This window comes from Opisthorchis viverrini, assembly GCF_000715545.1.
Source record: "Opisthorchis viverrini unplaced genomic scaffold opera_v5_164, whole genome shotgun sequence".
NCBI lineage: Eukaryota > Metazoa > Platyhelminthes > Trematoda > Opisthorchiida > Opisthorchiidae > Opisthorchis > Opisthorchis viverrini.
Window position 1 is genome coordinate 184,525 of NW_008751819.1, and position 14,548 is coordinate 199,072.

At 44.9% G+C, this 14,548-nt stretch overlaps 1 protein-coding gene across 1 annotated transcript in view; it reads right to left on the reverse strand.

The window, feature by feature from the left end:
* Positions 1-642: 642 nt before the first annotated feature.
* T265_14234 (hypothetical protein) overlaps positions 643-14,548 on the reverse strand; it is a gene marked incomplete at both ends in the record, with an annotated part of 46,700 nt that continues 32,794 nt past the window's right edge. The window contains 4 exons of the mRNA XM_009172705.1: positions 643-967; positions 3,042-3,484; positions 11,046-11,322; positions 11,575-11,923. Coding sequence (XP_009170969.1) covers positions 3,385-3,484; positions 11,046-11,322; positions 11,575-11,923 — 726 coding nt within the window. The remainder of the gene's footprint in view (positions 968-3,041; positions 3,485-11,045; positions 11,323-11,574; positions 11,924-14,548) is intronic.

Consider the following 14,548-nt stretch of genomic DNA (forward strand, 5'->3'; position numbering starts at 1 on the left):
TTGAACACCGATGTCATGCTGTCGATGATGATGATTATGTGTACGAGAAACAAGTACGAAACAAGAGTTTCAGATGGGTTCAAACTGGGTCTTCCGTTGAAACCACATTGGTATGCAAACGGGTGTATTTCGCTTACGTCGTGAAATTTCGATTCAAGTAGAACATCAGGCTGACGGATTCTCAGAGAGTGCGACTACCTGATGAGCTCCAAGAAGGCTGTGGGCTGTTGAAGAATTTTCAGTAACCTTATGAGTAGTGCATTACGTCTATGCATGCATGCACGCAATATCTCGAATATCGTAGCAACTGAAACATGAGGCGGCCCGATACAAAGCATTCAGTTGCTTAAGGACTTCATGAACGAAATGATTAAGTGGGTTCCAGGTCAGCCTCCTACCAAAACCAACTTGGTACGCAAGTGAGTTTAGTCCACGAAAAGTGAACCAGTAATTCGTAAACAACTCTGTTCCTTTCAAATGAGAACTACTCCAAGAATGTGATCTTTCTCAAATGAAGGAGAGTATAGAACTCCTGATTTGTTTTCAACCAAGTTCACGAGTGTGTACCAGCCGAGCCTCATCGCGTGACCCCTTGTTTTAATCAATAAATTATTGATTTGTACTTGTTTGGGCCGGGAAACAACGAGAATAGCTAATGAACACGAAATAACAAACACGAAACCTTGGAACAGGGAAACGGGTAGGAACTAGAAACAATTTTTATTAAAAATTAATCAGATAGAGAAGACTAGTACATAGATTGTCTTGAAACCCCCTTGGAAAGCGTGCAACAAATAGAACGTGTTTGAAAACAAGCACACGGTGGGAACGACGGCATACAAGTACACATCTTGTTGCATAATCAAAAGGACGATATAGTGAACGAATTGGAACAAGACAATGGGATTGTCTGGACTGGTTTCGAAGCCGCAGGCACTGGGATTTATGTGGTGAAAAGGGGGACGCCCTGGAATGGGAGACGATCGCGGTGGAGACAACATAAAGACGGTCACACGAACAAAACATTGAGTGAATACCAACAAGGAGCATGCGTAGAAAGCACGGAAGACCAGCTTTGAGGACAACGAAAACCCTATATATATATATATATATATATATATATATATATTCAGGCAATCCTAGTACCAAGGTTCGTGGTATCTATGATGCGGGGATCGTGGTCAGCCTTGGGACTGAGAGTGCCCTACTCTGTTTCTCTGTACTTCATTTAAGATCAGTCTGCGTCGATACGTTAAATGGTGTTTATTTATCGTGTCAGCATGCGCTCCTCACAGACTAAGGTTATGAAACTGAGAAAGGTTGATGTTATCAAGATCTGTCACCGCTACTTTAGTCAACAAGAATGACGGATAAAGTCATCCTGGCGGGTGACACTAACACCCAATTTAGACTAATAGGTCCGGAAGAAGCACGATCGGGTTGTAAATTTGGAATTGATGCTTATCCAACGGATAGTGGGGAGCTACCTCTTCAGTTTTGTTCGGTACTTCTTCTGTTCCTGGCAGTACATACTTTCGGCACATGTGCTTACATCGCAAATTGACTCCGATTCTCACTATGCGGTCTTGATCATCAGTTCCCCTTCCCTCAAGATCACACACCGAAGGGGAACAGTTCTGTTCATCAACTTTAAAGAATTTCAGTAGCTCAGTGGTATCGAGCTGATCTGGCAGGAAAGCTTCTGGAAATGCATGGACACATTGACTAAGACTGGCTAGAAGATGAAAGGAGAAGGTGAAAGAAGCTTTGCTCTCAAGTTTTCGAAGTGTCTTTCCAAGCCAGCTCACCGTCGAAAGCAGAAATTTAGAGCGTGATATCACCTATTCAAAGGGACAAGGTGGTGAAGCCCTGATAAGCGGTCTGGCGCTACCACTGTAGAAGATTCGGAACGAACACAGAATACTGGTGGAATGGAGCACTTCTACCGTGATTCTTCCAACTCTCAAAAGTGGCGCAAGAACGTAGTGCGGAAACAACCGTGGCATCATATATACATATATATCGTTCAGCTGCAACACCTTTTTGGTGTCTAGCTGCCGTGCTACCCTAAAGCACGAAGGCTGGAGCACCGCCAGGTTGCCAAAGCTTAGGCAGGGAAAGTCGAGATGCAGAGGTTGGGTTCGAACCACGAACAACCCAGACAGCGCGAGTCAGCGTTGATCAAGGTCAGTCAACGCCCCCGCAATATGCAGCACGTCGCAGCCAGACCGTGTGCGTCAGCATTGGACCGAGTTCACACAGTGTCCCTCCAATAAGTAGCTTGAGACCGCTGTACATTCGCACTCGCACGCACTCACGCTCTCGCACCCGTTTTGTTGGAATATAACTGCTGTGTTCCCTCCCGTGAGTCTTTTCTCTCCGACACTAGGCACTGGAGCGGGTCAGCAGCAGATACGTCAGATTGGCGAATCAGCAGATATAACAGAATTCGATAGCTTTAACTCCCTTCAATAAATTTAGTGCCCTTTCTCTGAACGAAGCCTCGCGTTACCTGCGGTTTTTTGGTGACATACAAGTATTTTCAAAAAACGGGTCGAAACCGGTCACTTCTGAGTGATCACGGTATTTGTAGCTTCCTGTGACAAAACCAAATCAGTAGTTTGTAGAGTAAATCAAGATAAGATTAGCGGAAATTCGAGAGTACCTTCAGCGAATTCGAAGGGACTTTGTAAACGATCAGGTAAACTATTGTTTAGGCAACAACAATCTAAAGTCGTTTGTCCCAACAAACCTATAGGGTTGGGTAGCCCTGTAACGAGACTGCTTATCAGCTGATCGTGTCCGGACGATGAAATGCTCAAAGTAGTACTAGGCAGACGGTTGCGACTTCAAAACTCCTTTGAGCTTTCTGCGGTGCAAAATGTTGATGATTTCCGACAAGAATAAACAGTTTTATAACGAACCAAAATGAGGAAACTGTCTCTCTGGATCCAAGCAAGCTAGTGGGACTTAACTCGGTAACCTCATCGAAACGCTGGAAAAAACGTGGGTACATCACGCAAAAGGCAGAGGGAACTTACTTCTCGAAACGATAGTTGGGACTTCGGGTTCCGTGCAAGGGACACACGCAGAAACAGGAAGGCGACTCGTTTGGGGCCACTTTGATGGTTGCGAAAGTGTGCTCAAGTTTTGGCCGTTGTTCCGATCGATACGAGCTACTGCGATGGAGAGCGCGTGCCGCTGCCTCAGCGCCTACCTGTGCAGCCTTAAGCCGATGAGCAGTGAGTGTATCGAGAGGAGCAGGTGTGGAAAATTGTGGATGGTTGGAAGACATCCGCGGGTGATAATCGATAGGCGGACAGGGTGGGTACAAGCGGCGATAATTAAATGCAGCAACACTACTCATGGCGGTCTGGTGGCACGCTATTGGTCGGAAACGCGACTCAAATCAGGCTCGGAGTGTACACCATTCCATGCCTGTTTGCACAGTGGAGCAGAGGGTTCCGAGGGTATGTAACGAATCCTGTAGGCAAATTGGAAGTGAACAAAATAGACACCTCAGAACAGACCATGATAGAAATTCTATCGAAGGTCGGCAATGCAGTGAGAAACTCGTCTTATGGTGCAGTGAGGAACCAACAAAAATGGGGCACCCTCCAGAAGGAAAGGACCGTGCCCACTAAAATCATTTGCATATAAGGGCAGAACGAATAAGGAGACAGTTTATTTTGAAATTCGTTTCGCGTGGTATCCTCTTGATGCACAGATTCGGGTGCATGCACTGACAACCGACTGAAAATTCGAATTTAGGTATCGGTAGCAGTATAGTCAGTGGTGCAACTAAACGTCAGTGGTGGTCGATCGATTGACACCAAAAATTGATGAGGCACGGTCAGAGCGCGGTTAGACGGGTAATTTTCTCATCAACTGTTTGAATTCAAATAATTGTAAAGCTAGCTGATATCTGTTGCTGCGATTGGCTAACCGGAATACATTTCAAGGGATCCCATCAGTTCGCCTCCAATTGTGTTGCGTTGTGGTCTGTATTCCTGCCATTCGATTGGTACCTTGAGTAGCTTCTGTCCGGATACTCTTCGTTGCTGGATAATAAAAGTTGAATTTTCTAGGATCTACCCCGACATGGCCTATTTAGAAGCGTACCGATTAGGTTTTTGGTGACCACTTTGTCGCAAGGCCAACTGTCTGAAGCATTTACTCCTCGGTAATTGGGTCTTTCATTTTCACCAACGTCTTCTGATATACGGCACATCCTTGGTTGAAGATGATACTATCATCACCAGAAGGTGTTCTGTTCCACCGGCAAAGTAGCACCTGCTCTAAATAGGGAACACAAGTTCGATAAAAATTTTAAACTGCCCACTAACGGTTTCGCCCTTCTTGGGGCTCATCAGTGAAGCCCAGACTCCTAAACGGCACCAAACTGTCCAACCTGGAAATAAATTGTACCCATTTGACTTGATATTGACAGAAGGCAGTCGAAACTCACATGGAATATCCCAAGCAAAACATACATCGATAGCCTAAATAGCGTTACAGCTGACACACGAGGTAGTCTCTGTGCAGCACGTTCACTTTGAGAATACGGCTACTTGAACCTCCGGGCGAAATTTGGTTGAGTCACCCATTAACACCAACGTATATTGCAGAGGGAAGTTATCCCTAATAAAATCTGGTTTCAGGGCATGGCGCCACATCCCTACACAGATAACGAAGGTGGCTGAGAGTTTTAGTACCGCATTCGCAGCAGATGGATATGTACCAGGTGCCATGGGGTTGAATGACGATTTGTACAGCTAACTTATGCAGTGTTGTGTATCCCCGAATCTGCATCTGCAAGCAAGCTGGCAGCAAACTGCACCATCCAGAATAAACATGGGTCTTATAGACGTCCTTTGACCGAGCAGACGGCCCCTGTAACGGCATCCGCCCTAAAGCCACTCTATATGACCTCTCTACTTTGGATTAAAGATTATCTGATCATTGGAAATGTCCGATAAGATTCAGAGGAGGCAAATCGATAGATCGACTGTTCACAGCCGCACTTCGCATGAGTCTGTCTTTGATCCTGCGCTGTTTTCGATTTACTTCAAGGGTCGGTCTACAGGTATCCTATCTGCATGCCTAGCCTATTGCCGATGGCACTTGTGATTTTCAGAGCTACTCAGACTGACCTACGTCGGTTCTAGTTCGTCCGTCGCATCCAGTCTTCCAAGAGGCGGGGTCCGCAATACCTGCGTGCGCATGTACATCAGTAAGGAGGCCGATATTGCGATCGCCAGTCCGACTGGAAGTGGCGCAATGTGACTGTGACCCAAAAGACTGCATAGCATCAGCGACAAGCATGTTTGGTCGTTGACTTATATTCCTTTACCCAACTACATTCGGCCAGCGGGACACCGCTTCACCCATCGAAACTCGGATGTTATTAAGCTCTCATCGAATACGCCTTCGCCATACGAGGTTGTTAATATCTCGAACTTGCTGTCTGTTGTTCTTTATGGAGGGATGAGCGACAACAATTTCAAAGGTTCGCGAAACGCGTTCTCGGCAATCATAATCGATCGACACAACCAAATGGGGAAGTGGGGCTCATCTGGATTTCCATGATATCTTCGACCAAGTGAATATTGAATGTGCTCACAGGTTGCTATTCAGCCTGGCGATGGAAACTAAACTGCGTCGACAAGTCACGTTTAACAGTATTGAGCAGTGGATGAGGGCTTCAGCCTTCACACAATGTTTTTTATTGGCTACTGACCAATCCAGTTCTGTAACTCACGTGACTAATCAGCATGAGGTCAAATCAAGGGTAGGCAAGCGCTGATGTACATTCAACACCATCGGGCATCGCGGTTACTACCGGAAATGGCTCCATTTTTTTACGATAACACCCAGAGGATTAACAGATTTGTTCAGAATGAAATTCACCGAATGATCTCAACCACAATTTGATTAACTCTCGGGCACACTGTTTCTATGATTAGAAAAGACTAAAAAGGTTCATCTCAAACACGGTTGGAGGAGTACTCAAATAGACTACTTGCTGGGTCGAAATGGATGGGGTGTGAGTGTACTATTAGGCCGTTTGATTTTGATCGCAGCCTCTTCTGAATGTGGATGGAAATCAGGGAGTACAACCCAGCCAGCCAGTTCACATGTGTACTTGCACTGTAAGCAATTTCAACAAGGTTGTCTTTTGGTAAGGTGAGGAGGTAACTTGATGGCTAAGGAGGTACCGTAGGACCTTGCGGGATCCAATTGGGATGCTACTAACTGATGTGGGCTCAGCTCCTGCCCCAACAGAACACACTGTAGAGAGGACGTTCGTGGGTGCCTTCCTCTAGGAGGGACAGAACCTCGGATTGCAGTTGACAAGTCATGCTCGTGACCACTGCATGCCTTCCGAGTGGGTATCTATCAAGAGTTGTGTCGTTCTCGAAAAAAGCCCACTGTTCGTCAGCAGATGTTCGACATCGAGTTTGCTACAAGCTGATCGGTCGTGGTGTTCTCACTGACAGTGCGCAATAAGGAGTGTTGCTGGGGATTCGAGCTTGCATTTGACGGGGGAAGTTAAATGCAAACATAATTCTGACGAAGTCGGTAACTTGCACATTGTTGCGAATAAGTCAGTACTGTTTCTATTATCAAAAACGCAAACTTTATCGGGTATTGATCAGATTACTTCATCACAATGAAGCATACCGCAAAGTGCATATTAGGTAACAGTTGTCATGTATCGTTACCGTGCGGTACAATTGGGTGACCAGTCTTAGCACTTGCGCATTAGGACTTTTTGTTGCTCTGATTGGAAAACTTTCTAGTTGAGGCTAGAATCGAATCAGGTACGGAGATCCACAAATTCACCTGCTTTGTTCGATTCACTTGAAACGTATCTATACAGCTTTTGCTTTCAAAGATATAGACATGTTACCATATGTTGGAATATTGGCACCTGGAGTATCTTCATTGGTAATTGAGGAAGTGACTTGGCAATTGACTTGCATACGTTTCTCGCCACTCGAGGACATATCATCAGTGCATGAATGAGACACCGATGGCGATCGGACCAATCAGACTCCAAGTGAGATAACCATCAATAGCCAATCAGGCGGTAGTTTAGCGCCACATTTTTTCAAACCATATAAGCGCAAGCACGAAGAGGAGAACCACCAGCGTATTGGAACTGTTTCCTTGAATGGTGACGAAATGTCTGTAGGTCACTTGCCAAGCTTGATGAACAGACCAAAAGTCACCAAGTTTTCGTGCTGGCATCCACATCCGAACTATCAAAAATAGTTGCCATGGGTTAAGTAAATATTCACCGTCGCTAGGCAAGAACTCCACGAGTGTTTCCAAATGGTATTTCCTTTCTAAGAACTTCAGTCCATCAGGAACAAAGAGATCACCGTACCGACCCATTTCGACTGTCGAATCAGGAACAAAGAGATCACCGTACCGACCCGTTTCGACGGTCGAATTCGAGCTTTCGCACACTAACGAATACTGCGTATTCTGCGTGCCCATGTCCCCTCGTGTAGGTTACGCTTAAACATGGGAAATTCCTCACCTTGCACATGAGGAAAAGATCAAAGTGGTTGCTGAACTCGAGTACCTTTTGTCTCGAGAATGAGAGTAACTTTCAAGTTCAATACACCTGTTACCTAAATGAACCTAAATGAATGAAAGGTTTATACTCCTCTTGATATTTTCAAGTGGTAGATGGACAGGTATGAAAAAATTGTCACTTTCGATCTGTTCACTATTTACCCCCGTTCGAGCTCCAAGTGTGAGAGATGAAGTGCCTTCACTTAACTGTTTCAAATGAACTGTTGAGCTCGATAACACATCTCGCTAGTGAACATCACTCACAATGGTTGGGACGAAAACGCGACCACTGGTTGAAACAAATCACCACACTAAAGTCTTGACTTCTTGGACGAACATCACTCACAAGGTTACTCAAAAACTCTCCAAAGGCAACCCTATGAGTACTGTTCCCTGAAGAGAGCATCGTTTTAACACTCCGCTTAAGAACACCCTAAACGCAAGGTTTAGCTGCGTTTCAGTTGGCTCATCTGTTTAAAACAGTTTAGCATGCAAATGAGTGTATTTTGCCAGTCTTTTGGTTTAATAGATGATGTACATGATTACGGCATACGATTTGATGTTTCCACACTTTTTTACAATAAATCTAAACAGTTTAGTGATCAGAGAATCCCACATTGAGTGGCTGCGTGGACACTTGCCGATAACTAATCCTTCTGCTGTAACAGTGTATAGCTGGCGTGCCGTTCGATGGAAGCACAAGGGCTGAGATGATATGTTGCCAAGCCCAGACAAGAGCAGCTGAGTTTCGGGTTCGAACCACAGACCTTCTGGTCAGTAACTTTAGTGCTTAGGCACTAAAAATAAAATACAGTTCAAATAGGATTGCGTGCATCATATTCGCATTGACGAACAGCTATCCGCGGTGGAATCGTAAAGTGTTCACCTACTAACCGAAATGCTACAGGCCCGCATCTCTTAGGAGCCTCATGGGCTGTGCACTGTTGGTGACACACAGGAGCTGTTTTTACCATCACCTGTTACACAGAATCACTGTTTGAAACGCAAATTTTCTTCACTACTCGCAAGTTAAAAGTAACACTCTCAGAAGTGAGGAAACATCTTAGGGCTTATGGGTTTTCAGCTGACACCAAATCATGTGGTGGGAACTGAGAGATCAGAGAATGACAGCATTCTATCTTTCAAAGTATAACCACTGGTCCATGGTAAGTCCCACCTGACATCTGCAAGAGTTGGTCAGATTTATCGCATTCGCTTATCCAACAAAAAAACTGCATAAAATTCTATTCTACAGAACGCAGCTCAGTGACGAATGCTGCTCTAGTAGAGAGGTTTCAGTAACAAGAAGTGGTCCATTAGCAACCTACCAACTTAATCCCACAATGTGCGGAAGTTCGAATGTCGAACCATGGTGGGATACATTCGTTATGAATTGTATCGAAGGAAAGACATTCTTTCGGGGGTCTCGCATCTTTAGGATGATATAAACGAGAGCAAATGTGCGGTGGGGGTATGCGAGTAGTTTTTCTCGTAAATCCGCTTCGCGTCTCTTGAAAAGAGATATTTATCACGGAATTTGTGGAGTCGCTTTTGCTTGCATTTGAGCAACAGTCAATGAATATCTAGGAAAGTTCAGGAAGACGCGTTCAAGGAGATGTATATTCAGTTTTTGTAAACGAGATGCATATGAGAGTTTTGTTCCCTTGTCCAATAGTCTGTAACTGTTCAGTTGGTGTTTTTCTAATAAACAACTCCGCAGCGAAGTCCTTCTTCCTTTCATCCCGCCCAACTTAATCCCACAGTGTGCGGAAGTTTGTAGGCTTTTTTTCGGATGTCGAACCATGGCCGGATACATTCGTTATGAACTGTATCAAAGGGGAGGGACATCCCTTCGGGGGTCTCGCATCTTTAGGATTGTATAAACAAGGACAAATGCGCTTGTGTTATGCGACTCACTGTTTACGTCCAACAAGCAATTAGTTCCCCAATGTTTATCCCAAACGGGTTTTCCAGGCTCACTGTCGATCAAACAAGTTTCCGTGTTGCTACTATCAATATATACATATAAACATGCTAGAGTGGAGATTATGAATATCAGGTGGTGTGAGATTTACTCACATTCGGAGGTTTTGGACAGCGAATAGCCCGAACCATTTGTGTGCAAGTATGTATGTAACCTAATATGTTTGATCCGTGTCATGGGTACGCTCGATCGTTCCCTAATCTGACAGCTTCTCCAATTTTCTGAAGCTACGAGTGATCGACTATTACCTATAAAAAGCAACATGAGTTTTGTTTGTGGATGATCACCAGCAAGACCCTCTGAGGCATGAAAAGAGCAGAGCTTGTACAAGAACTTATAGAGCTTATACAAAGAACGTTTCAATGAAAAACAAAACGCATGTTAGACGTGGGTGGCTGTTGTATTGGCGGAATTCACGTTCACATCACACTCGCCTTCACAGTCCCCAAACTGTCCTGGCGCGATTATTCTGATGAGTCCATAGCCAAGGGAGGAAGCATTTAATTAAGCAATCGCGAAGTGCCAGGTTGATTCGAAACCGGTCATTGGTTGAAGCCCAAGCTACTCGCCCACCAGCTGTTGGTCCTCAGTGCTACTAACCCGCATTCAGATAGTATACGGCATATGAGATTCACATCACGTGGTCACGTGTTAACTGATCCCCGGTTTAATGAATTCTGATGTAACTTGTGAATTGTCGGTACCCCTGAACTACTTATAATTTGTTAGTAACCTGAAGAGGCTTTGAAATTTCAACAGACGTAAAGTGCTTCCCCGCATGGACTGGCTCCAAATCCAGGACGAAATCTCTCCAGTGCTTTAAATCCTTTAGATTTCCGATCATGTTCACATGACAGCCTTCCGAGCTTTGAACTCCGCACAACGCAGAAACTACCAGATGCTTGAAAACTCACTATGAGATGGGACGAGTATTGTATCACAACCTTTCTAAAGTTTGTATGACCATGGATAAATGATAACATATCGATAGAACCGTCGCCTTACACTCAGAAATCCGGAGTTCCAATCGCGACACATCTAAGGATACCAGCTGGCAAACTCCAACAAGAAGAAAGCTCGAATTCAGTGGTTTCCCACGTTTGATCGGATCATCCCGAATAATTGCGTCAGAACAAAGGAAATCGTTCAAACGAGGGTGTTGTGTGTGTGCAAATTCTACACTTTTCGCAACGCCCTAGGACTGGTTTTTCCACGGTTGAATTGAACGGATGTAAACAGCTGGAGAACACCACTTGACCAGGTGGAGGTCTTGCAATCCTCTTGGTGGAGCATCCTCGTTTGAAATGAGAGAACTAGCTGGCTGAGTTTCCCTCATCGTCACAAAGTGGAAACACAGATGTGCATTGCAGATGAAACTTAGATAAGTGCGAGTTAATTGCATTAGACACTCGTAAGGAAAAATGTTGATGCGTTCAAACTACTGGCATCGTATACTTTGTTGAATTGAACTTACTCGAAACTGCCCGATTCCAAAACCAGTCGACGCAGCAATAGGCGTGCTTGGAATTCGGAACGATGTCTAAAGTTGCAGCCAGCAACACCTACAATCCAGTCACCCGGCTCTGGTAAAGGCAGTCTTGAGGACACACGTGGTTCGACCATCGAAGTCACTCGATAGCACGATCCCGGCTGTCGCTGCTTTTCTATAACCCGATGAAGTGCGCTACCGGGGGTTATACTCATCAAACGAATGCCTTTGGGGCCACCGTTCTCTGCGTCCAGTTCCAAGCCTTTGCCAAAAATAGTAAAAAAAACAAGCGGTCACACCTGGACTGCACACACGTGGATTTAGTAAGGCACACTTTTGTAACATAGATACTGAGAGATGTGATGTCCCACTGAGCTCAGTTTTCACAGTTTTACACTGTGTGTCCCCTCAAACGAAACAGTGTCTCGAAGCACAGAAAAGAGAAAAACGGTTTTTGGTACCCTTGAATAGTGATTGGACAATGTAACCAAGCCACATAACTAAGAAGACGTACCCAAAAATTCCCCACATTGTTTGAAGATGTGCACAGAAAAGCACTGCTCATCGTTGTGAAACTTCACTTCTGGCGGTGGTAGGTCGTCAGTCACCTGACTTTTTACCCTCCTTCTGGTAAATGCGAAGTCACGTGGACGCAAAGGAAGCTGAGAAACAGAAGGGGGAGGTGACTGAATGGATGCGACGCGGGCAGGCATCGGAAGACGGGAAAATAAACAGCCATCGGGATCCAAAGGAACGTTTGATACAACTGCAGACTGGGGTCGTTCTTTGAGCTCAATGTGGACTGGCAGTTCTCGTCTTTCGCGATAGATGTTCTGGTGACGTTGTGGTAGTTCCAATACTTCCTGCAGAAGTGATTTCACACCGATTAGACTCCTTCGAGAAAACTCCACAAAATCAATAATTTCAGTTCAACGTATGATCTGACATGCCATCAGTTCCGTCATAAACAAAATTTACTTACAAACTCTTTGCTCCAACACAGTCCAGATGACTTTGCGAAGGCTTGTTATAAAGCAGTCGCTGTTTTCGAACAGACTATGCCAAATATTAAAAAAAGGCGGAACAGGTGGATTGAAACATTTTGATTTAAACCAAGATGTCATTATGGTTCAGCTCAGTCGGGCCTTGTGGCATTTGTTTAAAGGAATTCTGGTGTTCAGTTCATATCAATCTCGTTTAAACAGTCTTCCTCCTCTACTGGTGTATTTATTCTGGTCAGTTTACACCAAACGGGGGGAGAAGCACTGGATTCGAGTTTTGCCCTCAGTAGAGCTCATCAGTAGTGCATATCCAATGACCATGCCGGAAGTTGAACCGAGGCGAGGATGTAACCACTACTCCATCATCACAGGCCGGACGAAGTTGAATTTTCGCTTCTGGACTACCGAACTCGCTGTGACAATCATCAACAGCATGGGCTACTGATATACAAGTACCGTTTCTTGATACGATAGACCCGCGGGGTTCTGATACATCTTCGGCGGATATCAATCGAATGAAAACACATTCTGTTGAACAATATCACAAAAAAGAGATTAGTTTAATCCCTTGTCAATACTAAATTGTAAAAATGTGTTTCTCTGCACTAATTTTCATGTGACCGAGTGCGTCATAAGACTGATGAAGGTATGGGGACTAAGCCTACCTTCGACCACCCCCGGAAAATGACACAGCCTGTGATGAACTGTCGAAGCGTTGTCTTCGTTTAATTAGTGGTGTCCTACCGAGGAATTACACAACGCTTTACCCTCTAAATAAAGACAATCTACGACGAAGAGAACCTCTGGGCATTCATTGGTTGGATGGTAGAACCCCTTGGAACCAGACAACGAACAATTTCTGGACCAGATGAATGAAGGGTAAGACCTTGTCGCAGAGCATCCTGCTATAACGGACACCAGAACGCACTGCTGTCTACCACTCGCTGGATTGCTAAACAGCTCAATTGCCTCCAACTTCAACTATTTAGCCGTCATACATATAGCCATCTTTTGATTCCTTCTATGGATCAACGGTGGTCGGCGGTTATTTTTCCGCTTCGTTCTGGCTACTCATGAGTAGCGTGATTTACGAAGCCGTTTCGATCCAGCTCGCTACCCCGGTTTTCACACCTGCTTGAGGTCTACTTATTCTCCAGTAACTGATGTCAAGATTTGTTACATGTTCGTTTTCGCCTTCAAGTTCGTGCCAGCTCCACCTACTTTCGAATATCCCCTCTGACGGAAAAAACGAACCCGTGGTGAAGTTCGGACATCATTGTACTTAGAATGACCTCAACATTGATGAATCACCTGCACGACTACGAGGTTCATGGGTTCGTCAAGGACACCTGTATGAATTTGGAATTCGAAATCGAAGTCTTGATGCCGTTCGGGGTAACGAGAACACTAGGAAAGGCTGTTTGATCGCTCACCGACATACAAGTTGGCGCTGAACTCCTTACAAGATTTATCCGGAGAAAACGCGTTGATTTGCCTAGTACTATGTAGTAGGCTGATTGACTCGTCCACCGAGTTGGGTAACTTTTCTAAAACGAACCTGTCAAGCTTGACAACCAATTGGCCGAGATGAGCTTCGGAGAGCATTTTGGTGGTTAGCTCCGATAGCCTTCGATAATCCAATAAACAACGCGCCTGACATTTATCTGAACGGGACAGTCCCCCACGTCCATTATCACTGAAATCCACCCATCGCATGGGTTGTTGTAGAGTTTTTCCTGTCATTAGTCGAATCTCCCGCTGTCTACTAAGGGGAAATCATTACCAGACCAAAATAGGGTGGATGTAGTCGAGAAGTCTATCACTATCAAGGTGTTTATCACGAGGCACGAATAACCGATAGCTGTGACAGATGTTTATCTTCACTCCGCAATTTACGTCACACAAAGTTTTCTGTCCCAAGCCCCTGCTTCTAGATGTTTGGAGTGTTTCTTTCTTAGTGAAATAGAAACCACTTCACTCAACGTTTACTTCTTAGTTGGGACTTATCCAGTAGACTAACTAGCATCGGTCTCGTGACGTCAACATTAACGACCATAAAATCGATTTTGTCTGTACGTCATCTAATCCCAGGTCACAAATGAATAAATCTCAACAAGCATTTGCTGCGCTTCCCCTTCAAATTTAACGTTCATCTACGATCCAAATACCTCTTTCGACATTGTGAGCAGGAGAGCTGTGAAACATCGGTTTATGAGGGGAAAAGAGTTAGTGTAGGTTGATTTCTTGACGCCCAGGCGTGCAATTCCATGTAAACTGGTTTCAAGTAGAACATAAGGTTGACGGAAACGCGGGAACTGCGGCTACCTGATGAGCCCCAAGAAGGGCGAAACCGGTCGTGGGCTGTCGGCGAATTTTCAGCACTCTTCACCATCATCATCATCAATGACAGCAACATCAGTGTTGGCACTGATGCTTCACTGCCGTACAACCATAAAGTTCGTTTAGTTATATATATATATATATATA